We start from the raw sequence: 24,224 nt of genomic DNA on the forward strand, positions 1-24,224 counted from the left end.
CCACAAAGGCCTTCTTCTTGAGGTAGGGAGATCACCAGGAGGTGGACCAATGGGATCCATCGGGCATAGGCTCATCGAATGGAAGTTGATCCTGCTTTCCTATAGCATCAACATTCTCTTTTCCTAGAATGGGGAGATATTTAGCTTTCCCAAGAGCAGTGTCTTCATCGAATGTAACATGATGGCTTATTTCCACATCTTGTTGACCAAGCACATAGATTCTATATGCCTTTGAGTTTTCACTGTAGCCCACAAATGTTCCTTTCTTCCCACATCCTCCCAACTTGTTTCTCTTTTCTTTAGGCACATGAAAATACACGGGACAACCAAATATTCTAAAATGAGAAACATCAGGTTTCTTATCAGTTAAAACTTTTTTGGGTGTCTTGAAATTCAATGCTTGATGAGGACACCTATTTTGAACATATACGACAATAATGGTAGCTTCTCCCCATAAGAACTTCGGTAGACCTAGATCATGGAGCATGGCACGAGTGGCTTCCATGATAGTTTGATTCTTCCTTTCAGTAACTCAGTTTTTCTTAGGAGTGTTGCAACGGTTGTCTCCCTTTTAATGCCAGCCTCTCTGCAAAAGTCATTGAATTCATTTTATTCATATTTGGTTCCATTGTTGGTCCTCAATATTTTGATCTTCTTCCCCATTTGATTCTCCACCAAAGCTTTGAAAGAATGGAACCATTTGAACACTTCATCCTTCTTCTTCAAGAAATAGATCCATATTTTACAAGAGAAGTCATCCATAAAGATAGCATAAAATAAGTATCCTCCTAATGATGTTACAGGCAACATACCAGATAGGTCAAAATGGACCAATTGAAGAATATCAGAAGTTTGACTTTCACTTGAAGGGAGTGGTCCCCTTGTAAGTTTCCCAGCTGCATAACCCTGGCAAATTCCTTCATTATTCATTCGGGCATACCTGTGACCATCTTCCTTACCCCAGGTAGGGCTTTGTAATGAAGGTGGGAAAATCTCTGATGCCATAATTCGAATTGAAGAAAAGTATCGCAAGACATGGCTCCCAAAGGACTTCCTCCAACTTGATAAAGACTGTCAACCCTAAATCCAAGTGTAAATGCATATTTAGGGTTTCTTTGCCAAAGACGTACCTTTCCATCAATGAATGTTACCTTGAAGCCTTTATCTTCCATCGCCGAAATAGATACCAGGTACTTTTCAAATCGGGCACATACAATACTTCTTGTAGATGAATGGTTTGACCTTGATTCAAGTGAAGAATGACAATCCCTATTCCTTTCACGGAATAGGTAGCATTATCTCCAAGTATGATTCCCAAGTTAGTCTTCTTTAAAACCAAATTTGAGAGGGTCTCTTTGTACCCAGTGAAGTGCCTTGAGGCTCCACTATCAATCACCAATGATCCAATGTATCCAAAGGAGAAGCAGTAGATAAAGCGGAAATAAGATAAATTTCATTTTGTTTTTCTACAACATTACTTTCCTCATACCTGGAATTTCTTGATCTTTTGGGAGGTCGACCATTTCCATATCAAGCAGCGAGAGTGTTAGGCCCCTATACTACTAGTGTAACCTCTTATTGTTATTAGTACAACCCACTTATTATATTGAGGTACCCATGTAGTGCCCATATTGTTACTATTGTGCCCCATAGAAGCCCACTATTGTTATTATTATGCCCTTACATTATTATTGTTATGTCGGCTCTGATTATGTTATGACCCCTTAGACTCCTATATATAGAAAGGAGGTCTTTTCATTTGTATCATCCAAGAATTGTTCATTTATGTAATGTAAAGGAGGTTGCCCCCTCGAAGAGGTTGAATTATAATGCGTTGATCTATCTTTTCTATCTTTTCTTGAGCTAGTTTCATAACATTTGGTATCAGAGCTTTGGATTCTAGGGTTTCGCTGCTCCAAACAGGTCATCGTGGCATTTTCGCTATAACTTTTTTTCTGCGACGTTTCAGAAGTTGCAAAAAAAACCCATTTGAGAAGAAATCGCACTAAACCTCGGGTCCGAATTTCAGAGCTTTTTGCGCTATATTTGCGGAGATATGATCTGAGGAAGTTGGTCTTTTTGCAAACTCCTGAATTACATTCCAAACAAGTGACCTAGGGAAAATAGTCATAACTTTCTCTCTGAGCATTGGATTGAAATTTCGTAAGAAGGTACAGAAAGAGGACGGACTGTAGTTTCTTGTATATCTTTTTCAGAGCCAAAGGTCGAAAAATTGACACGTGGCACTTCATACAAGTTTGCTCTTCTGGAAAGGTCTATAATCAGGTCATCTTGGGAGATTGTGCATAACTTTTTTTTGGAGAATCCAATTTGGATCAGACTGGTGGCATTGAAAAGTGGACACAGAGGGCTACTACAAGTAGCAATTTCAGAACTTAAATATTCGCAAGTATAGAGTTACAGTCGTTTCAAGATCGAAGTCCTAAAATCAAGAAAAAGCAAGATGAGGAAGTTTGATGGCAAGGATCCGGTAAATTGGATACTTCAGATGGAGCAATATTTTGATCTACATGGTGTACCACTGTTACAAAAGGTATGTATTGCATCTTCATATTTAGAACCGAATCAATTTTTATTGTATAAAGGGCTTTGTTCTCGTAAACAACTTGTTACGTGGTCAATTCTCACGGAGGAAATGATAGCACATTATGAGGATACAAAGAGCAACACCTTCTTTAGAGCAACACCACAACAATTGGAAAGAGTAAAAGGGCTTTGTGACATATTTGAAAGTAAAATTATGGCAACAAGGAAGTCTACCCCTCAAAACTTTAAATATGGACGTGTTGTTTCTCCTAGCCTTCCACAACCTACAAGGGTTACACCACAACAATTGGAAGAAAAAAAGAGAAAAAGGGCTTTGTTACAATTGTGACAGCAAATGCACTAAAGGTCATAAGTGTGCTGAGAAGAAATTATTTTACATAGAGTATGAAGAGGAGGAAGAAAATGATATATGCCAGGACCCGACCCCAGAGAAAGAAAAAATGAATCAGAACATATCTTGTAAACAATTGGCAAGAATGACCACTCCTCAAACTCTCAAGATAGAAGGACATATCAAGAAGAAAAAGATGCAAGAAGTGAAAGATCACATCAAGAAAGAAGAAATGAATCCAGCCATATCTTGTAATTCACTGGTTGGAATTACCACTCCTCAAACTATCAAGATAGAAGGACATATCAAGAAGAAAAATGTTCAAGAAGTGAAAGATCACATAGAGCATCAAGAATGAATCCGACCATATCTTGTAAAGAATTGGAAGAAATTACCACTCCTCAAACTCTAAAGATAGAAGGACATATCAAGAAGAAAAAGGTTCAAGCAGTGAAAGATCACATCGAGCATCAACAACAAGTTCTCCAACTTTTGAAGGATAACGCCACTTCGGTGCAAAATCAAATGAAACAACAGGTAGATCAACATCATAGTGAAAAACGTTTTGATGTAGGCGACCGGGTATTTTTACTGCTACATCTAAAGCAAGCTATTTATGAGAAGGAAATGTTGGCAATACTACATGCACTTAAAAAATGGCGACCTTACCGAATGGGAAGACTCTTCAAGGATGGGGATGTGGAAGCATTGTTTTGTGCTATTTCTATTATCCAACCAAATTGGATAAACGAAGCAAGGGATGAATGGAAGAAGGACAAAGAAGTATGGCCACTTATTCAAAAGTTGCAAAAGATCCCAATTCAAACAATATTGCCAGATATTTAAAAGGAAGGAAAAATCATATTGGAACCTGGAGCAGTCACAGAAACAAGAACCCGACAGCTACGAAATCGATCAATTTCAGAGTATCTCATCAAGTGGAAGAACTTAGCCGCTGAATATTCCACATGGGAGGACAAGAATTTTATACAGAAGCATCAAGAACTACTCAAGCGTTGAGGACAACGCTTTTTGAAGGAGAGAGGCATGTTAGGCCCCTATACTACTAGTGTAACCCCTTATTGTTATTAGTACAACCCACTTATTATATTGAGGTACCCATGTAGTGCCCATATTGTTACTATTGTGCCCCATAGAAGCCCACTATTGTTATTATTATGCCCTTACATTATTATTGTTATGTCGGCTCTGATAATGTTATGACCCCTTAGACTCCTATATATAGAAAGGAGGTCTTTGTATCATCCAAGAATTGTTCATTTATATAATGTAAAGGAGGTTGCCCCCTCGAAGAGGATGAATTATAAGGCGTTGATCTATCTTTTCTATCTTTTCTTGAGCTGGTTTCATAATAGAGAGCATTCCTCTTTCCTTTATCGTTGAACTCGTTGTTCCTTTGATTGGCATTGCCTCTATAATTGTTGCGGTTGTTGTTGTCATCATCCCTTGGAGTATCCTTCTTGTGAGGACACTCTCTAGCATAGTGGCCAACCCTGTTGCAATTGTAGCATCTTTCTTTTCTTCCTTTTTTGTATCCCGGCTTAAATCCTTGACCTTGTTTCCTTGGTCAGACATTGTTCTTCCTTTTAGCATGAGTGGAGAAAGCAGTATGACTATTTCCATTTGAAGGCTTGTCTCTCTCCATCATCCTTGTTTCTTCTTGAGTGCATCTAACCAATAATTAATCGAAACCAAGAATCCTGTCATTGTTGAGGATGGTGGTGTTAAACACATCCCATTTTCTTGTAAGACCTCCAAGTGCAATGAGAGTGAGCTCCCTGTTAGCAACAACTTCTCCAATGGATAGAAGGTCATTATTGATTTCAGCAATCCTCATGAAATAGGATTGAACAGACTCTCCTCTATCCATCTTGATGTCCTTCGACTTGTTCTTGAGAAAGAGGATTTGATTTGTATTGTTTGCTTTGAACAGCCCAACCAACTTATCATACATCTCCTTAGATGTTTCCAAATCAGAAATATAGACAACCAAATGCTTTTGAATAGAGTCTATGATAATTTTCTTAACTTTGACCTCACCTTTCTTGTACTTTGTTTTTGCAGCAGCAGGTGCATTTGAAGGAGGCTCCACCACTCTTCCCTTTACATAGTCCATAGCATCATTCTCATCCAAAGTCATCTTCGATGCATTATAGTGTCATGTCCCCATTTTTATTCTTCTTCATAGTACAACCTTCCAGGGCAAGGGATGGCCAGGTAAGTGGAGCAGTTTCCAGTGCAATGATAGTGAGCTCCCTGTCAGCAACAACTTCTCCAATGGATAGAAGGTCATTCTTGATTTCAGTAATCCTCATGAAATAGGATTGAATAGACTCTCCTCTCTCCATCTTGATGTCCTTCAACTTGTTCTTGAGAAAGACGATTTGATTCGCATTGTTTGCTTTGAACAGCCCAACCAACTTATCATACATCTCCTTAGATGTTTCCAAATCAGAAATATAGGCAACCAAATGCTTTTGAATAGAGTCTACGATAATTTTCTTAGCTTTGACCTCACCTTTCTTGTAATTTGTTTTTACAGCAGCAGGTGCATTTGAAGGAGGCTCCACCACTCTTCCCTTTACATAGTCCATAGCATCATTCTCATCCAAAGTCATCTTCGATGCATTATAGTGTCATGTCCCCATTTTTATTCTTCTTCATAGTACAGCCAAGATGGATTTCCAAGGCAGGGGATGGCCAGGTCAGTGGAGCAGTTTACGTCGTCAGGGGTCCTGATGGAGTTTTGACGACTTTTTATGAGGTCCGATGGCATTCACTTGGTATATTCCACCATCCGCACATTTTTCCTTTCGTTCCGGCACATTCCAACAACTTTTAGGAAACTAAGTTATTAGTGGGCTTGACTCAATTAATTACGCTTAAGGTGGCATTCCGGGAGGAATGCATGGCAGACACCTCAGTGTAATAGTTTGTTGGAATTGGAACGAGAAGATCTACAAGACGGGATGGTTAGATATGATTTTCAGTGACCTGAGGAGACATGGTGGCCAATTTACCATTTTCCCGCATTAAAAATAATATTTTAATTGAAATAAAAGGGGGAAAGGTGCTCCATGACTAAGATAATAATAAAATAGAAGGTTCTAGAGGAGTCCATCAAATCTATAAAATAGGAGGAGGAGGAGGAGGAGGAGACCATTGGAGGACATCTTGGAGTTGATATTGTTTCTTGTATGTGAGGTTGAGAACGTGGTTCTCTACTCTAGTAGTAGCCCCAGGACAAAAACCCTCGGTGATTTAGAGAGATTGGGCGGGCACCCTTCTCTTCCCTTGGTGAATCCATTCAGCGTTCACAGGTTGTAGTATACTGCTTTTTAGTTTGTTTTGGGAGGCCCCTTGTGGCATTATTGTAGATCTGTTGTGACCAACTATCTCAGCTATTTTGTCATTCTAGCATGTAAAACCCCAGTTTATATATTATAATAAAGCTGAGATGATTTTTGCTTATCGTGTTATGGAATTGCATGCATTTTATCTGTTATATTTTACATGGCAATCTTTTGTTTATGAGTAGAAATTTTATGTGAAGGGTTTGTTCCAAATTTTCTTCATTTGGGACACCACAGTGTTATCAGAGCCTTGGTCTTGGCTCATCTTGAGGGTTTTATGCAGATCGAATTATCTGGTTGGAGTCAAATTCTGAATCAACGCTCAAAGGGCCAAAATATTGGTAGCCAAACTATTCTTCAAAGTGGGCTGTCGATTATTATTGGCAGCGTGAAAATTTTTATATGGAGCCGTAAATATTATATGGGTTGTTTGTTTCCATACCCCAAATATTTTGGGGTCGAATGTCTAAAGGCTCTCAATCGCCGGAACCTAAGCTTCCGAAGAACGAGTTTGTGGGATTGCAGAGGCAGCGTATCAATCCATTTTGTGCAGATCGGGATTTTTTTTTGTTGAAGACGAAATTTCCTGTGACGTCGATAGCAAAATTGTACTAGTGACTCGATCCATTTGTTAAAGGCCGAATTCATCACTGTGTGGGATTGTTTGAGCTCGTGGTGCGTCGAAAGGGATTAATAAAGTAGAGACATGCCCACAACTCATCGACACTGTGGAGGATGGAACTATGTGCATAAGAACCTGCGTTGATTTGCGGCGTAGAAGGGAATGCTTGTAAAAACAATCAAAAGCGGTCAATATCATCGGAAGTTGGCATGAATCGTTGTGCATGATTGCAACTGAACTGTGCCCTACGGTGTTGAGGAGTTAAGGAGTTGTTGGGGAGTTGGGCATAAACATCTTATAGTAATATCAAAACGTTGTGCAACCCGGGAGGAATTAATGGGCCTTCGTAGTACAATCGCGAGGAGTTGTGCATACCAGCCAAGGAGACCATCCACCACGTAGGGTGTAACGTAAAGCACTGGGGACTAATTTGCCTCATTTTGGAAGTCGCCTTGGAAGCCACCGGTTCAATGATCTGATACGATCGGCAAGATTAATGCACGTGGAAGGACAAGGAGCTCATTCACTCCACCTTCAGGCCGCAATTCATATTTTGAGGATTCCAAGTGTCGTCGAAGAAATTCATAGTGTCATCAAAGAATTTCATGGGGCGGAAATAATTTTGAAGTGTTGGTTCATGGTTTTGTTAACAGATTGAGGAGTCGCGGTGCTAATTAGCAATGTAAAGCAGCCATTACAGTTCGAGTCTCGCTTGCAGAGAGAGGATTTCTTCCTATAGCATGATCGCAACGATTAGGCCAAACCGAAAGTTTCGATTAGGAGCTTGACCATGTAATTATTGCACGTAGAAGATGCAGATTGAAAGGAACGGCGCAAATAAAAGGTTGTGTGCTTTGGGATCGTAAGCAGTATCAGAGAAGTTCCCTAAAGTGCAACAGTCATGTAGCAACCGCAACTAGGTATATGCGCATACACTACAGGTGAAAAAAAAATTCCATAAGGGACGAAGCAAACGTTTTACAAATGCCTTGTTCCGAGTGTGATACCCCTATGCGGTTAGTAAGGCCTGAGCGTGGGGCATATAGCATGGAACCGGTATCGAGAGCGCAGTTGGTACACACTAGTGGATCGAATTATCAGTCAATTATGTATGTATACCCTACACCTGAGCAAATTTCAGAGTTATAAGCACAGACAATATGCTACTAATTATCTCAAAGAAAATCTCAATTTTCTGAAGGACAGAGTCAGCAGCTGAATTACTTCTGAATTTTAATGGGCAGTCCCAGGTTCATATTCCTCCAATTTTTTAAATTCTTTTCCTCCAATTGTTCTCAAATTGTTCGAAGAAATGTTTACTGTCTGGAGATATTTTTTTATAGCAGAGTATAAACTGAACTTTGAGGGTTTATGAAGTCAGAGATATTTGATCATCACTATTATAATCAAGACCAGTTAAAATTTCCTTGGGTAGCTCAAGGTTAAATAGTTGGATAATTGTCACATAGTTGTTCTAAGTCAGGTTAAAGTGTTAATTAATTGTTGGAATACCAAGGTTTGTCGGTCTTAAGTCAATTGGTCATATGTTCTGATTCAAATATAGGGATTGTATGTTTGAGTTGTGAGTTGCAAGTGCCAACTATATGTTCTTGCCTATGAGTTGAGTGCAGTTGTTGTCTATGGCAAATTATGTCGTTGTGGCTTTTTGTCATAACCATTGTATTGTTGGGCATGCATTAATTATTATTCATGAAGGGTTATTTGTCCTACTTGTATGAGTCAGAGACTTGAGCTGCCAGCATTGCATATTGTAAGTTGGGAGAATGTCAGTGAAAACAACTTGATATACTTATCATCGTTGAACTAAAACATGGATAAAACCCTTATAAACTCCCTTAATAAACCAGTAGCAACAGCAAACAGCAAACCCTTCTCAAAAGGGGTCTATGCCATTCTTCAGAGAGAATAGCCAAAGGATGTGCAGAAGGAGTGGGAAATAGGACACAAGATTTATGCTCTTGGGACAGATTTGAAGCATATGAGGGCCAAATAGAAAGTTCTCTTCAAACTTGATGAACTAGATGCCCTCCTTTCCAAAGTGAGTCAGTTAGAAGGGAAGAAACTAATTTGGGCTCTAAAACCAGCTATGCTTGCTATCATACAACACAAGTTCTTGGAAGAACCTTGTGAAGGCTTCCAGTTGCATTTTGTTCAATAACATAATGAGACTAGCCGCCCCTATGGCTCCTTATAATGATTATGTTATGAGGAGAGTTTTCATATTGATAATAGAGACTTTCCAAGGCTTGGACAACAATGCAGGCTCTACCTTTGGGAAGAAGCTTGATATTCTAGGAGGCATGGCCATGACTAGGACTTATGAGATCCTGTTTGATCTGAAGTGTGACGATTTGATCCTACAGATGTTCTAATGCTTCTTTAGCATTAGGAAACATTATCCTGACAGAGTTATAACCAACATGCAGTCCATCTTGTCCTCATGTATGAGAGGTCGTGATGTCATCTATCAGGAGTTGCGGTCTCAATTGTTATCTGTTTGGAGAAGAGAGCAGTTGGTCTCACCTATTTCTTATGGTCTAGTTGAGAGGTTGGTTGAGCAGAACAATGGGTTGTTCCGGAGACAGTGAACTAGGGAGGAGCAGCTCAGGTTTGGGGGCTCATGCAGCGAGAATGAGATGAGGAGGAAGGGACTTTGCTTCATCTGCAAAGGACCTTGGGGACCTAATCACTCATGCTTGAGTGACATTGAGGAGATCACAACGGTAGAGCAGGGAGATATTCTTTATGTCTGTCAGGATGAGGACTCTTCATTGAACAAGTCCATGGGTTCATACGATGATAACTTAGAGGAGCACGAGCAATCATATGGAGTTGATGACAGTGGCCCAGATATGCATCCATGTGTGGTAGAGGAGTACGAGGAGCAGCTGATTACTCCCATGTAGGAAAGAGATCGGGTAGCAGATGAGCGATTGATGAATCAGTATAGAGAGCACATAGAGGAGCATGAGTCATGGCGAGTTATTGACATCAGGGCAGATTCATATGATGAGCAGTCTGTGGATCCTAGGAGAGACATTCAGGAGAGTGTGTCACCAGTGATGAGTCAGCATGAGCAGCATATGACGGAGTGTGAGTCAACTGAGGAGGATGAGGCGCACAGTATGCATGATGAGCCTTTTTGGGAGAACCAGGTGAAGGTTCATATTGAACTCGTGATAATGGAGGATGAGTAGCCACCCTTGGGGTCAGTCGTTGATGAGGAGCAGACAAATATCCAGACAGCTAGCAAGGTGACGATGTTCGTTGACACTTGTCCTCAGGAGATGCTGGAGCATGACAGGACAGTTTGGCAGGAGATTGGTGGATTGGAAGAGCGTGGAGTTTCCTATCAGGCGAGGGAGATGGTAGTGCATCCATCTTTGGGTCTACCCATTGATGAGGTGAAAACAGGGGTAGTGGCAGCTAGCCGAGCTGCAACATTTTCAGGCAAGAGCCCTCTCCAGGAGTATATAGACAGGACTTGCAGCATAGTTTGGCTACTTGTACCCATTACAGGGAGAGGGGCACGACTTCCTCAATGGATATTGTTGACCAACCAGATAGGGCAGCATGAGTTGAGCATGGACCAACACCAACATAGTAGACTTGTTCCTTACACAGGAATCCATGGCTTAGATTGGCAGGAGATCATGAGTTGGTATCCTTTTGATGGAGTATCAACATTACTTCGCGGCACAGTACAGCAGGGGCAATTAGACGAGGAGGTTACTATATGTTTCAGTGAGCAGTGGGAGGTGGACCAACAGTTCATCGGTGTTTCCATAGCATTAGCCCTGCATCAGCAGAGTGGGGATGACCTTGGCCTATGCCCGAGGTTGGATTGGAGAGAGGTGATGAGCTGATACGCAGTTGGTGGGGCAGCATTCACATTCGGAGCTATCGCACGGCTGGAGCCGTGGAGCATTGGTGCTCCTTGGTGGCATTGGGATCCAGGTGTATCTACTAGTAACAAGTTGAGTCAGAGATGGACATGGGATTCAGGTATTGGAGGATCTAGTCATGTTTTGATAGCTTGGAGGCATGACGTGGGCCAATGCTTTGTATGGGGTCTGGGCATTGGGTCTCAATTGCGTTGGCCCACCAGATTGGTCCACAGATTTGGATTGCTTAAGGGCAAGCAATCTTGGGGCAAGATGACTGTCATGTCCCCATTTTTATTCTTCTTCATAGTACAGCCAGGATGGATTTCCAAGGCAGGGGATGGCCAGGTCAGTGGAGAAGTTTACGTCATCAAGGGTCCCAATGGAGTTTTGAGGAGTTTCTATGAGGTCCGATGGCATTCGTTTGGCATATTCCACCATCCACACAGTTTGCCTTTCGTTCTGGCGCATTCCGACAACTGTCAGAAAACTGAGTTATTAGTGGGTTTGACTCAATTAATTATGCTTAAAGTGGCATTCCAGGAGGAATGCGTGGCAGAAACCTCAGTGTAATAGCTCGTTGGAACCAGAACGAGAAGATCTACAGGATGGGATGGTTAGATATGATTTTCAATGACTTGAGGAGACATGGTGGCTAATTTACCATTTTCCCGCATTAAAAAGAATATTTTAACTAAAATAATAATAAAATAGAAGGTTATAGAGGAATCCATCAAATCTATAAAAGGGGAGGAGGAGACGATTGGAAGACATCTTGGAGTTGATATTGTTTCTTGTATGTGAGGTTGAGAACATGGTTCTCTACTACAGCAGTAGCCCTAGGACAAAAACCCTCGGGTAATTTAGAGAGATTGGGTGGCACACCTCTCTTCCCTTGGTGAATCCATTCAGGGTTCACAGGTTGTAGTATATTGCTTTTTAGTTTGTTTTGGGAGGCCCCTTGTGGCATTGTTGTAGATCTGTTGTGGCCAGTTATCTCAGCTATTTTGTCATTCCAGCATGTACAACCTCAGTTTATATATTATAATAAAGTTGAGATGATTTCTGCCTATCGTGTTATGGAATTGCATGCATTTTATATGTTATATTTTACATGGCAATCTTCTATTTATGAGTAGAAATTTTATGTGATGGATTTGTTCCAAATTTTCTTCGTTTGGGACACCACATATAGTCGGATTTGTCCATGAGCTTATCCTCGGATTTGAAGTATGATGCAGTCATCATTGAAGGTAGACCAATATTCTTGTCTAACATCTTTCCTTAGTGATTGCTTTTCTCACTCTTGTTTGGGCTTTGTTTTCACCTGGGCTTTGATTCCATGTTAATTTTAGTTAACAATGGCATGTTCTATGCTTAGCACAATTTACTTCAATGTTCCTTAGCAACGCAATAACAATTTCCAATTTCCAATAGCAATCACAAAAATCACATTGACGATAAAAGCAGATAGAACATGAAACAAAATGCAGAAGACAAGCCAAGACAAGAGGACACCAGATTTTGGCGGATGCCAGGGAAAAAACCCCAATGTGGGGAAAAGCCTTTGATCAATTCTCCTTATTATTATATCAGAAGTTCAGCACAGAGAGAGAGAGTACAAAGGTCAAATTGACTTGCCCAGTTCAAGTCAAAACAACCTTGTAAATTTCTGCAGTCAAACTTCAGCCCTAACCAGAAAGTCAATCTTGGTCAAACCAACGATAAATCATCCTCAAAGCAGCTCAGTCAAATTCGGTCAAAGGAGAGAGAAAACTACTATAATGTTTTGCAGTCAAACTACAATCAACCCTAAAGTCAGTGTTGGTCAAACTGCCCAGATTCCCTCAATTTCTATGCCCATAAATGCGGCCTAAAAAGACAAAAGATCCTCCAAAAATCACAATCAAATCTAGTCAACAAACCTTTCATCAACATTGGCCAAACTGCAGAATTTCCTGTGATTATCGGCCTTGTAATTTAGTCTGAAATTTCATCATTCTTGCCACAAGAGGTGAGAGTGTCCTGTTACTGCTCAAACTAGCAAGGGACCTAAAGGGCAAATGCTAGACCAAGGGCAACAAATGGAGACTTAGCCGACTGTCACCTCAGCTAAGGTTCCCTACTATTTACGGACTTTCACCAATGGGAGGATACTAGGTATATTATGGAGTCACCAATGAAAGATAAATCGATAAGTGGATGTGGAGTGACCCAAATAATCCCTTTCCAGAAGAGGTTGAAGAGTAGAGCTTGCTTGCTTTCTAAGGGAAGTACAATGTCTTATAGGAGAAGGATGGGAGGACTTGAGGATTAGGTTCAGTGAATATGACTTGGGAATGAGTTTCCCAGTCCCTAAAATCCTTGTTGAAATTGGTACCCCAGATGGTTCTTGAAGAATTATCTTTTCAAAAGAATGGGACCAAGTGGACCCAGCGTAGGTTAGGAGGTAAGAGTTTAGCAACCAATAATGTTCTTAAGCCAGACAAGGAGGGGGAAAGGATCAAAGAAAGAATTCTCACTTAAAGTTGTTGGATTGACCCTATGAGGCACTAGCCTTGGGGATACCAAGGCAAAGTTCGATCTCGGAGCTAGGGCTTGGCTTTTATTTTCAACTCCACCGTCGGAATGGCTTCAAAATTGGAGGAGGCGTTGAGGAAACAACAATGCAAGAGAGGCTAGGAGCTCGAACATTTTGGAGGGTTATTTTGTCAGGAAAATGATCCCTAGTTGACCCAACTAAGCTAGACCTAGGAAAAGGTGAAAAAGAGTTGATTTTAGGTGACCACATCTTGGTAGATTAGTGCCTTAGTCTTGGGAGAATGGATTCTATGACAAACATGAATGAGGACCTTGGTTCTTAGTCAAGGAGGCTTCAAGGCTACCTTGCTAGCCTTCTAGGGCAAAGAGAAGCAATCTTGCATCTTTTATACTTCGATGTGCAAAAGGTGATGGATTATCAAGATGAATTTGTTGATAGAATTATCCCTAGGAGATTTCATTCAAATTACATGGCCCATACATTGAGAGATGCTATATGTAGACAAAATTCCACAATTTAAGCAGTAAATGCATGCAACAATTAGCCTTAAAAATAGTGAAAGTCCTAATCCAATGTATATGACAAAGTAAAACAAGAATAGCATTAAAAGCATGTACTTACATGTAATAAAACATATCTAACCATCCACAATTTGACAATAGAGAAGCTCCAAGATAAGATAAACCAGATCCACACATCAAAATTCATCCATAAAGCTCCAATTCATCCTCCGAGAAAAAGTGGGAAATTCTCAAGAGAGAGAAGAGATCCAATGCAAAGTGATGATGAGTCAATGAACTCATCTCACTTGTATTTATACACTAACGAGGAGTTCAAATTAGTCTCCATGGCCTACATAAGCCCCAAAAATAAAATAATTTGTTAATAATCCAACTTTTGGTGACAAGCCCACCAAACTATCTCACAAATGAAAGAATAAGCCTCTTAAGAGGTCAAATGATGAATAATACATGTCATAGGGCCCTCCAAGAGGCCTGATGAGGTCCGTGGGTGCCATAATGAAGAGTAGGACCCTCATAAGTGATGGACAAGGGGTTGGCCCCTGTTCTCCAAACAATAAACCTGTGGTGCTCCCCATGTGTGTGGGGGCACAATAATAACCTCATGGGTCTCCAAATGAGTAGAAGATGCTTGTAGATGATCTGCAAGGGCTCTGATGATGGTGTAGGAGATGCCACATCATCCTACAAGTCCTAGGTCAGCTACCAAGTGCATGGTACATCTGTGGGGTCGATTGGGAAAAGGTGAACCAAGTGCATCTTCCTCATCCAATAAGAGTATCTCAAGCATCTCTGACAATCCTTGGGGATCAATGACGTGTTGTTTACTGTTGTGGAGGCCCATGGCTCTTGACACCAAACCCAAGATGGAGACCATCTGCAATCCTGCATAAGTTACAATGAGTCCTCTAGCCTTCTTGTACAACAGGTCATTAGAGAAATTGAGTAAATGAGCTTACCAACCATGGACTATAGGTGGGGACTTCATAATGGCTTGCCCTTCCATAATGGGCTTTGGGATGTGCCAATGTCTCCTCAACTCGAAATGGGGCTAACCAAGTATCCTATTACGTGGTTTATACTTCTAAAGGGGATAATATGTTCAAGGTACATCCTTCAAAAGGTGGTGGCATGTAACAGATAGGTGAATGAAGTAGGAGATGAGAAGGGGCTACCCTGGGCCACATGCTGGGGTACAAGGGTAGCTAATAAAAGGGAAGCCCACACCTGGGTTTATAATGTATAGGAGGGAGCAATCGTGGTACATGAGGTGCCCCGACCTTGATTTTCCCACCCTTCTTTATATGCCTTTTGTCGTTTTATGATTTTCTTTGTAACTGCTCAGGGCTCAAGGGATAAGAGCATGATGCATAAGATACAGCAGTGAATACCCCCTTTTAAGGGGGGACAGTTCATTTCCCACCAGGGGTTGGGACAATCATGGTTCCTATATGATGAAGGAGGCTCATATAACTTGTAGGAACCAGGGTGATGGCCATGATGATGGGGTAGAGCTCATGTATTGGCTTTTTCCCATGTGCTAAATGTGTTTGTCCCATCCATCTTTTGCATTTTGTGGTACATTTTCCTGTTGAATGTGGCGAGATATGCTTTTATGTTTCTTTTTAGCTGCATCAACCTCTGGGGCATCATTCCAGGCCTGACCCAAGGTGCAAGCAAGGGGAAGGGGTGAGCTAACGTTATGTGGACCCAGTAGAGGAATGTGGATGCGAGCGGGAGAAATGATGAATGGAGTAATTATGAGTGGAAAGGGGGTAATGTAAGCGAATAAGGGAGCGGGACCACACAACCAAAATCGGGATTTCCCGTGAAATACCATCCCTAAAGCCAAATGGTCAGTAAAAGAGATCCCACGGAACTAGAATCCAAGGTTAATATCCAAAATGGGTCTAGGGGACAGGAGCACAGACCTAGTCCATTCTTTCCGTCGAATCCCCCCATTAATCCATGCCCAGAAGTGTCCATGATAAGCAAACTACATACTCAATTACCAAACGACAAGGAATACCTTTAGGTTCAAGAGGCCCACCTTCAAACATACGATCATGGCAGATTGGCGAGGGACAACATGGATGACTCAGGTGGTAGAGGAATGGCACAATGAGCTAACTGGTGGCTACAAAGAGCTGTTGGCTATCGGCTAAGGACCATCTTGGAGAAAAAAAAAACTCCTAGGGATATCACCCACAAAATGGTGGGTAACATGTCCCATTGGACCTTCCTCAGTGTCATTGGATTCCAGGTTGAGATGTGCTCCCCGATGTGGTTCCACGTTGAACAAGGCTCCTTGATGATAAACTCTCTAATGTTTCCTGGGTAGTAGAATTTGGAACCCCGCTGGCATTGATTTCGGGTGGTAGGAGTGGCTCCACGATGGATAGAGGGTGGTAGCTTAAGCTCCCCTTCAATGTCAAATTCTTCTTCTTTTAGATTCGAGAATGTTCAACATATGAGCAGAGACAATCAAGAGATAAGCAGGGATAAGCACAAATGAGCAGAGATGAGCAGTGATGACATTTGATGACGAGATACTTGAGATAGGATATGATTTGATGACAGGATACTTGCGATGATTACATGATGCAGTTGGAATTTCTCCCTAGTTGAGAGGGAGTGTTAATTTGGCAGCTCAACGACAAATCCAATCGTGGGACTAGATTCCTCTTTTCAAGAGGACCAATTTTGACTATTGAAACGCTCAATTTGGACAAGGGAAAGTGTATTTTTGAAGTAAATCCCACATGTGCACAAAAGGACAGGTCGACCCAAAAGAGAAATTGGACACCATGGATGGCTATAAATACAAGTCAAGTGACCCTCATTTGGACATCATCATGATCATTCTTCTTTCTTTGGTTTGGCTCACACAGATCTAAGATGATTCGCGGAAGTTCGCTCGCATAGGTCTGAAATTACAGGGTTCAAAGCTAGCACATGAGATCTAGGGTTTTGGTTCCCAACCACAGGGATGCTACAGGGTATTTTCAGTCACAACTGCAGGCATGCAGGCTCATGCATGAGGTTGGAGAGATTCAACCGCATGCACATACACTCTCTGCGTGCGGTTGGAAACTAGGGTTTGAATTTTGCAGTTGACCGCAGATTTCGTCAGTTGACCACAGAGTTCGGCAGTTGACCGTAGATTTCGTCAGTTGACCACAGAGTTCGGCAGTTGACCGCAAACTTCTGAATCATGGTTTTGATTAAGAGTAGTGTTGAGTTCATCTATTGGATATGGTTTAGTTAGTTTTTGTTGGATAGTTTTATGGTTGAAGGAATGGATCATTGTACTCCCTTTGGCTGATTCATTCAATGATGATCAAATAAGAAGAAAAATATGAAAAGGTTTTCCCAGTACTCCGACCAATCCTGGCGTCTTTATGTGTGAATTCTTTTCTTCTATTGTTTGTTTATGTTCCGTTGCATTGATGATGATATTGCTCTTTCTACATAATTGCATATGTTACTGAATAATGTAGTAAAAATGAATAACGATATAATGTTGTGGGGTGAATTTAATATGCAAATGAAGAAATGCAATTATCTAAAGCAAAGAACAACATAGCCCTAAGAAAAATTATCAGTCCTAGCCATCTTTTGCATTTTTCTTTTCTTTAGTTGTGGCTTTATATGGATTTATCATTTTTTCAGCTACATCAACCTCTTAGGGCAAATTTCTGGGCCCTGACTCAAATATCAGGATGTAAAGTACTAATCCCAATGATCAATGATAATCAACACAAAGGATAAATGTGGATAATAATGGAAACATGGAAAGTGTCAAGTACGGAATACCTTGGGCTCGCTGCTTCAATTAATGCCTCCTATTAGTGCCCCTCCTAAAAGGACCTCGGGGGAGGTCACATTAGACTATGTGCATAGGATAACATCCCAAGTGAAGCATGGGAACAAGGGTACAATCAAGAGCATTCAATGTCTCGGTTGGGCCTGTGATCCATAAAAGTATGCCCCAAAACATTAAATGAAATCACATGATTACAAGAATGATTAGTGTACCTTTCGACAAATGACTCACCTTCAAAAAGCATGCCAGATGGGGGAAAGAAGTGACTGGAGCATAGGTTGAGAGCTCTTATGTAAAGCTATCTATGGGCCATGACAGGGCTGCTGGCTGGCTGGTTGTCAAATGAGGCGAAAAAATTTCTCCTATGGGTTATCCACTTTTGGTCAGTAACAAGAACCTTGCCATGCCTCTTCAATCATAAAGATCCATAATAACAAGTTTGATGAGGCATACGATAGATTTTGTTGGAGAAGAACAAAACTAGTGGTACAATCAGCAAAACCCATGGTCTTGATCAACTGACGAAAAATTATTAAGTGGGAAATGAAATCCACAATATACAGTGGCTTTAATTTGCAATCGGGAAGCACCTGAGAAATCCAAAACACTTCTCTTTAGAAACCCACCTATAACAGGATAAATCCATGGTACTGCAGATTGCGAAAGGAAAAGCATTACCATGAGAAAAATTGTCAAAAACAAATGAAGGCTTTATCAATAATGTATCTTTGCATATCTGCACACTTAAAAGGAAGAAAGGGAGACATTGAACTGCAAATAATTTGAGCAACTTGCATATTTCATTGGAGATTGGATGTTAATTTTAGGTATGTTCTATGCTTAGAGCATTTTACTTCAATTTTTCCATTTAGTTCAATATCAATTCCAGATTAGCAATCACATCAACATGATATTAAAGTGCAGATAGAACATAAACATAAACATCAGAAAACAAGCCAAGACAAGAGAACACAAGATGCGGTGCCAGCCAGGGACAAACCCCAATGTGGGGAAACCCTTGATCAAATCTTCTTATATTGTTCAATAGTTCAGCAGAGAGAGAGATAGTACATATATATCAGAAGTCAACACTTTCACTTGACAAGATAGAAGATCAAACATCTGACATCTTCACCATGAAGATGATACAATAGCTCTGATGACAAGGACTGCAGATCTGAACTCAAGTGAAGGCACACTTATCAGATCTCATTCTTCAACTGATTCTCCAAGGTGATTCCATCACGATGCTGCATCCAATGCAATACTGCATCCATCCATGCTGCAACCACGTTGCATTCATCACTATGACAATAGTTCTGTCAACCTCATGTTGCAGCAGCATCATACAGCCCTCTAATAGTTTGAGATCTCAGCAGTTTTATAATGCTAATTATGTAAGCCTTCAAATATCCATACGAAATTGACTGTGATGTTATGGCCTACGGCCTAACACGGCCTAACACACAATCTCCAGGCAGCATATTCATTGTGCTTGTCCCTTCACACAGTGACCCAGTCAGCCTACAAACAGCAGTCACAAGCACCTCCTTATTGCAGATTCTTCTTCTCTAAATCGACCTCAGGAACAATACTAACATGCCCAAACAGTTATGCTGCCACCTACAGCAATGTGACAATATCACAGATCCTCTACTGTAATGTAAATACCCTTGTTGCGGTTTAGTTGTAGCATCTAAGGGTCCTTTCATACATAGATAAGGGCTCCTTCAATTAAGACTTTCCTCCTTTATTTGCTGCAGCCAAGATGTCCTCCTTTAGCACTGGGACAAGGGCAGCACTAGCCCTACTTTGACAGCAGAAGAGGGCACAGCTGAATGCAGCTTAAACTCCTTGATTGGTAAAGGATGGAACCTCGTTATTGGACTGCAGCTAGGGCAGATAGGAGCCTCATCAAACTGCGGATTAGATCCCTTCCTTGGACAGCATATAAATCTCTTCCTTGCCTGTGTCTAGGGCACGCTAGAACACCAGCTCATGACAGCATATAAACCTTCATTGGTTGCAGCTTTGAGTGGCATATAGAAGGCCAAATCTTGCTGTGAAGATACTCTCCTTCACTACGTCCTAGATGTCTTCTATGACTCCTCCAGGACAGCATTTGGGTCACATAAGGATCTCTGCGTTTAGGGCAAACTGACAGCGTTAGAACTTCTCCTTGCTGCACTTATAGAAGCCTCCTCCATGACTGTGTTGAGGTCTTTCTTTCATGACTGCTAGGGCAGCATTAGGGCTTCTTCATTAGGGCAGCATTAGAGCTTCTCCAATATGGCAGCGTAGAGCCTAGGGCACTCCCTCCAGATCTCTCCTTCATCAAAACCCAAAACAGAATGAAGAGAGAGATCACAAGAATGTGAATGAAAACGACTTGAAGGCCACCTCTATTTATAGTAAAACGTTGAGGACAGGTGGGGGCAATTTGGTTGCTGGCCGACCTTGATGAATTGTCACATAACACAAATAAATTCATATCTCCATGAATACATGTCGGAATCAGATGATCTTTAGATCAATCCTACACCTCTCAACAAGAGGAATCCCAGAAAAATATCAGCTGCCATGAATGAGATGACCCACATGGAGTTTGGCCCTAGTTGCCAATTTTAACACGGGAGTTCAAGGAGAATTTTCAGGTAAGAAAAAGCTCTAATAGAGTCAAATTGTGGATCTCCCTGTTGAAGAATCTAGGGCAAACAAAAATTAAAATAATTCTTCTTAACATGATAACAATTTGTGAAGTGTTTTTACAATTTATCTTAGCTTGATCTTCTTTGCATTATTAGTGTGTGTGTTTACTTCATCAAACTGCTACCAAAAACAAAAGAGACAATAACACAAAATATTTGGCTTTCTGCCAGGGCCAAAACCTCTCCCTCTTGGAGAGGAAAACCCGCACAAGATTCTTCTTATAGAGATTCCAATTGACGAATACCAAGACCATGACCCTTGACACATTCTGCCACTCCAAGACCAAGACATCAATCCTTTTCTCTGTCACTGCTGAGATCTTTATTACTGCTGCCATCATTGAGAACATCATTGTTGCACCATGACTGCTCCTTGAGATTACCACAGAGATGATCTCTGCACCTTCATTGAGATCATGATCTTCAAGAACAAGATCATGACTTATGATAGGATCATGACTGTACCTCACTGTAGGTTGAGATAACGTGAGTCACTATGAGATCATGATCCTTGTCACTCATTATTCTGCCAAGACTGACCATCCTTGTCATTGTCATCACTGCCCCTTCCATTATGCCGAGACTGTAATAATAATCATTGTCATTACTGCTTGTAACCATTGTTACTGCTCCTCGTTATGCCTAGACTGCAGTAGTCACAGTTATCACTGAAATTCCTTCCAACATGATTATGCCGAGAATACGTATACCGAGACAGTGTTAGTAACTGAGGTAGTATATATATGCCGAGACTGTTCCATCCATAAGTGACTGTGTTCTGGAATGAATTCCGAGATGGTATGCTGTTGAAGGATCACCGAGATATATATACATATGTCTAGACTGCTTAGGAGACAGGTCCGAAGTTATGTCCTCCTGTAGTGCGAGTTGCAGGACTTGTTTTACTCTCTCTGCTCTTCATTCGAGACCTAGTCTGCCTGCACCTAATACCCATCTGAGGTGCAGTCAAACCCTTAAATCATTGCCTTCAGGTAATGCGGATCTGCTCCTTAATCCATGTAAAATTCAGAGAGAAAATGCGAGTTCTGCGTCTCGGATTTGCGGATACCCTAGACGGGTATTTATAGTGGTTTGTGCTCCAAAATAAGCCGACTTGAATACATGAACCGACATGTCTATTAATTGAGCCAACATGACATTTAATTATATATCTAATTCAATTTTTTGAAGCCGACATGATGAGCTCCTTCTTGTTTTGCTTGCAGTCTTCTTGTGCTTGCTAATGGAGGATTGTTCTTGGTCTTGGAGGGCTGTTTCAGCTTGAATACATTTTAAATGACTTAACTCTTTGACATATTAATAAATCCTAAAGACATCAAGAAGAAGTCTTTTGACCTAGTGACACTTCTTGCTCATGAAACCCATGCAGCAAGGCATACAAAATAAATTTATTCTCTTTTATAACATCATTTACAAAGATCATGTCATTATGAAGACTGAACCTAGTTACACTTTCTTCAACATTCCCAAGAGCCCTAATTGAGGACTTTGATACTAATTGATCTGTGCAAAAGTGAACAGTGATAAGAAGAATCATATTGGAAACAAAAGCAAGAGAAAATTTGCCAAACTATATATTCTACACTTGATTGGATATATATATGATTGTAAAATTGGTAGGCAGTAAAATAGTTTATGGAGTATCAAGTGAGATATCAACATTGTGAATCTCATATGAAGTGATAGGTGAGATGTTCATATCCTGTAGTTGTGGTAAGTGAGATATACAAATATATGATAGAAATATAATACATGTTTTACTATCTCGTAATTTCCTCCCTGCTGAGAGGAAATTGTCTGGAATTTTTGTTGATGGTACTCCCTTTCCAACAAAGAACATAATAGTCTGCCAGAGTTATATATGACCCGTGTGGATATTGGAAGGTCGGAAAGAACATCTATTGAATTGATAGAGCATGCACCAAGGTCAAAACAAATTGTTTGGTTACAGCGGTTGGAAGAAAAATATCAAATGCCCTCCCTGCTGAAGAATTGAGCTGATAGTGATTTGTTAAAGCACTTGTGCAGGTAATATGACCTTCATGTACACTTGGATTGAGGTGAATCACAAACAGGTTGTTATTAGAAAGATGTAACTAAAAGTGCTGTTTTGTAACATGGTATTAGCAAAACCTGCTGTTTTCGAGCGAATTGCAAGCCACAATTGATCCAAGCGCTTTAGGGCTTGATAAGACAATGCACCACCTGCACCTCCTACTTCACTACCTATTGAAATTTTCTCCATTATTTTCTGCATTGTTCAACAAATAAAATAATAGCAATGTTAGTATCAAAAACCCAGTCTGAAATAATTGTTGCTTTAAAAACTCCTTTCAGATAGTAGATTTCACCAGTTTAGGAATATATTCATAGAAAATCTATAAAAGATACATTTTATTTGAAATAATTGATTACAAAGCATATTTTAGCAAACAAGGGTGAAGCAACATATATGGTAGCTTTTTTTTTCAAAATTTGCAATGCAACAAACATCTGCATTCCCAATATATATATATATTTTAAATAGTGTTCATACAACAGAAAATAATATTTTCAAGAGCAAGGAAGAATGTGCAGTCAAGCTTTTCCCAGCACCACTAAGGACTAAAATCAAATCAGAATAAGTAGAAGAATCCTAGTTCATGGCATCCATAATCAACAAATAACCTTTAGCAAGCAAATTGTTGGCTTTTGGGGTAACTCCAAAAGTGTTTACACCATGTTTGAGAGTACTTCATGAGATTCGAAGTACGTAGATGGTCCGCGATGAATTTGCACATTGGAGACGGCTTACTTAGTGGTTGTTTGGCCTTAGTTGGGTGCTTCCACAACATTCTTTCTTAGGGAATTGGAGATCTTTAGAAAGCTTGGTGACATTTATGCTGGCCACATGGAAGAGGTCGATTGCCTCGAAAATAGTTGCATTGGAAGAGGAGATTTTGACATTTTGGAGGGCATCAAGTGTTGATTTGGGGTAGCATCGGATATGCTCTAGCCATGAAAATTGGTGGAGAGGCTAAAGCACATGAGATCTCCAAGACCCAGAAATGGTTTGGGCATATTCTACCCGGTTAAGGAGATATTAAAATAATTAATATTTTTAATGAAGTTCCTAAGTCTAAACTTAGGAAAAATAAAATATTAATGGGTATTAATATAAAATTGGGTTCGAAGGTTTTAAAGGACATGGATCAAGCCAAATCTACTCTTAGCCATTGATTAGAGATGTAATCTCGGCGTTGAAGGACCAACAGGAAAAGTATAAGAGGAGGCTTGAGCGTCAGTTGGAGAATACACCAGAGTGATCAGTCATTCGATTTTCTAGAGCTGGGTTTGCTAAGAAAAGTCGAATTAGTAATCAGTGTGCAAGATGGCAGTGTGAGTACGAGTCAGAGAGAGGGGGAGAGAGATAGTGCTGAGAGACCAGTGCAAAAGCAAGAGAGCAGTAGAGAGGCAGTCGTTGAGCCAGAGGGAGCCACGCAGAGGGAGAAGGGACTACGCAGAGGCCAGAAGGGCCTGCGTCATCCATGTAGAGGCTGCAGGAGTGACGCAGAGGGCTGTTGTAGAGCTACGCAGAGCCTCTAAGGGCTGAAGCAGTGAGTTTCGGGCTGGCGCAGAGGCAGGAGGAGGGTTGACGCTGAGCTTCAAATTGTGCTGGAGAGGGTTTCGTGGGGGAGATGATTTTTGAATATCTGCTTCCGAATAGAGAGGTATTACTGCGGATTATTTTCTCTGTCGGGTGAGCCGGTTTGGCACCCAATTGTACTAAGGAAAAACTGCGTAATAAAATAACCCTCATAATTGTT

At 40.8% G+C, this 24,224-nt stretch overlaps 1 protein-coding gene across 2 annotated transcripts in view; it reads right to left on the reverse strand.

Annotated features, from left to right (window-relative positions):
• Positions 1-22,673, reverse strand: part of LOC149262256 (Lycopene beta/epsilon cyclase protein) — a 638,941-nt gene extending 616,268 nt beyond the window's left edge. For both annotated transcript variants that reach the window (XM_089423779.1, XM_089423775.1), the window contains exon 1: positions 22,552-22,673. In XM_089423779.1, the coding sequence (XP_089279905.1) occupies positions 22,552-22,663 (112 nt within the window). In that variant the 5' untranslated portion in view covers positions 22,664-22,673. The remainder of the gene's footprint in view (positions 1-22,551) is intronic.
• Positions 22,674-24,224: the final 1,551 nt, after the last annotated feature.

This window comes from Pinus tabuliformis, chromosome 6 (assembly GCF_031772625.1).
Source record: "Pinus tabuliformis cultivar Carrire ecotype Pingquan chromosome 6, CPIR1, whole genome shotgun sequence".
Lineage (NCBI taxonomy): Eukaryota > Viridiplantae > Streptophyta > Pinopsida > Pinales > Pinaceae > Pinus > Pinus tabuliformis.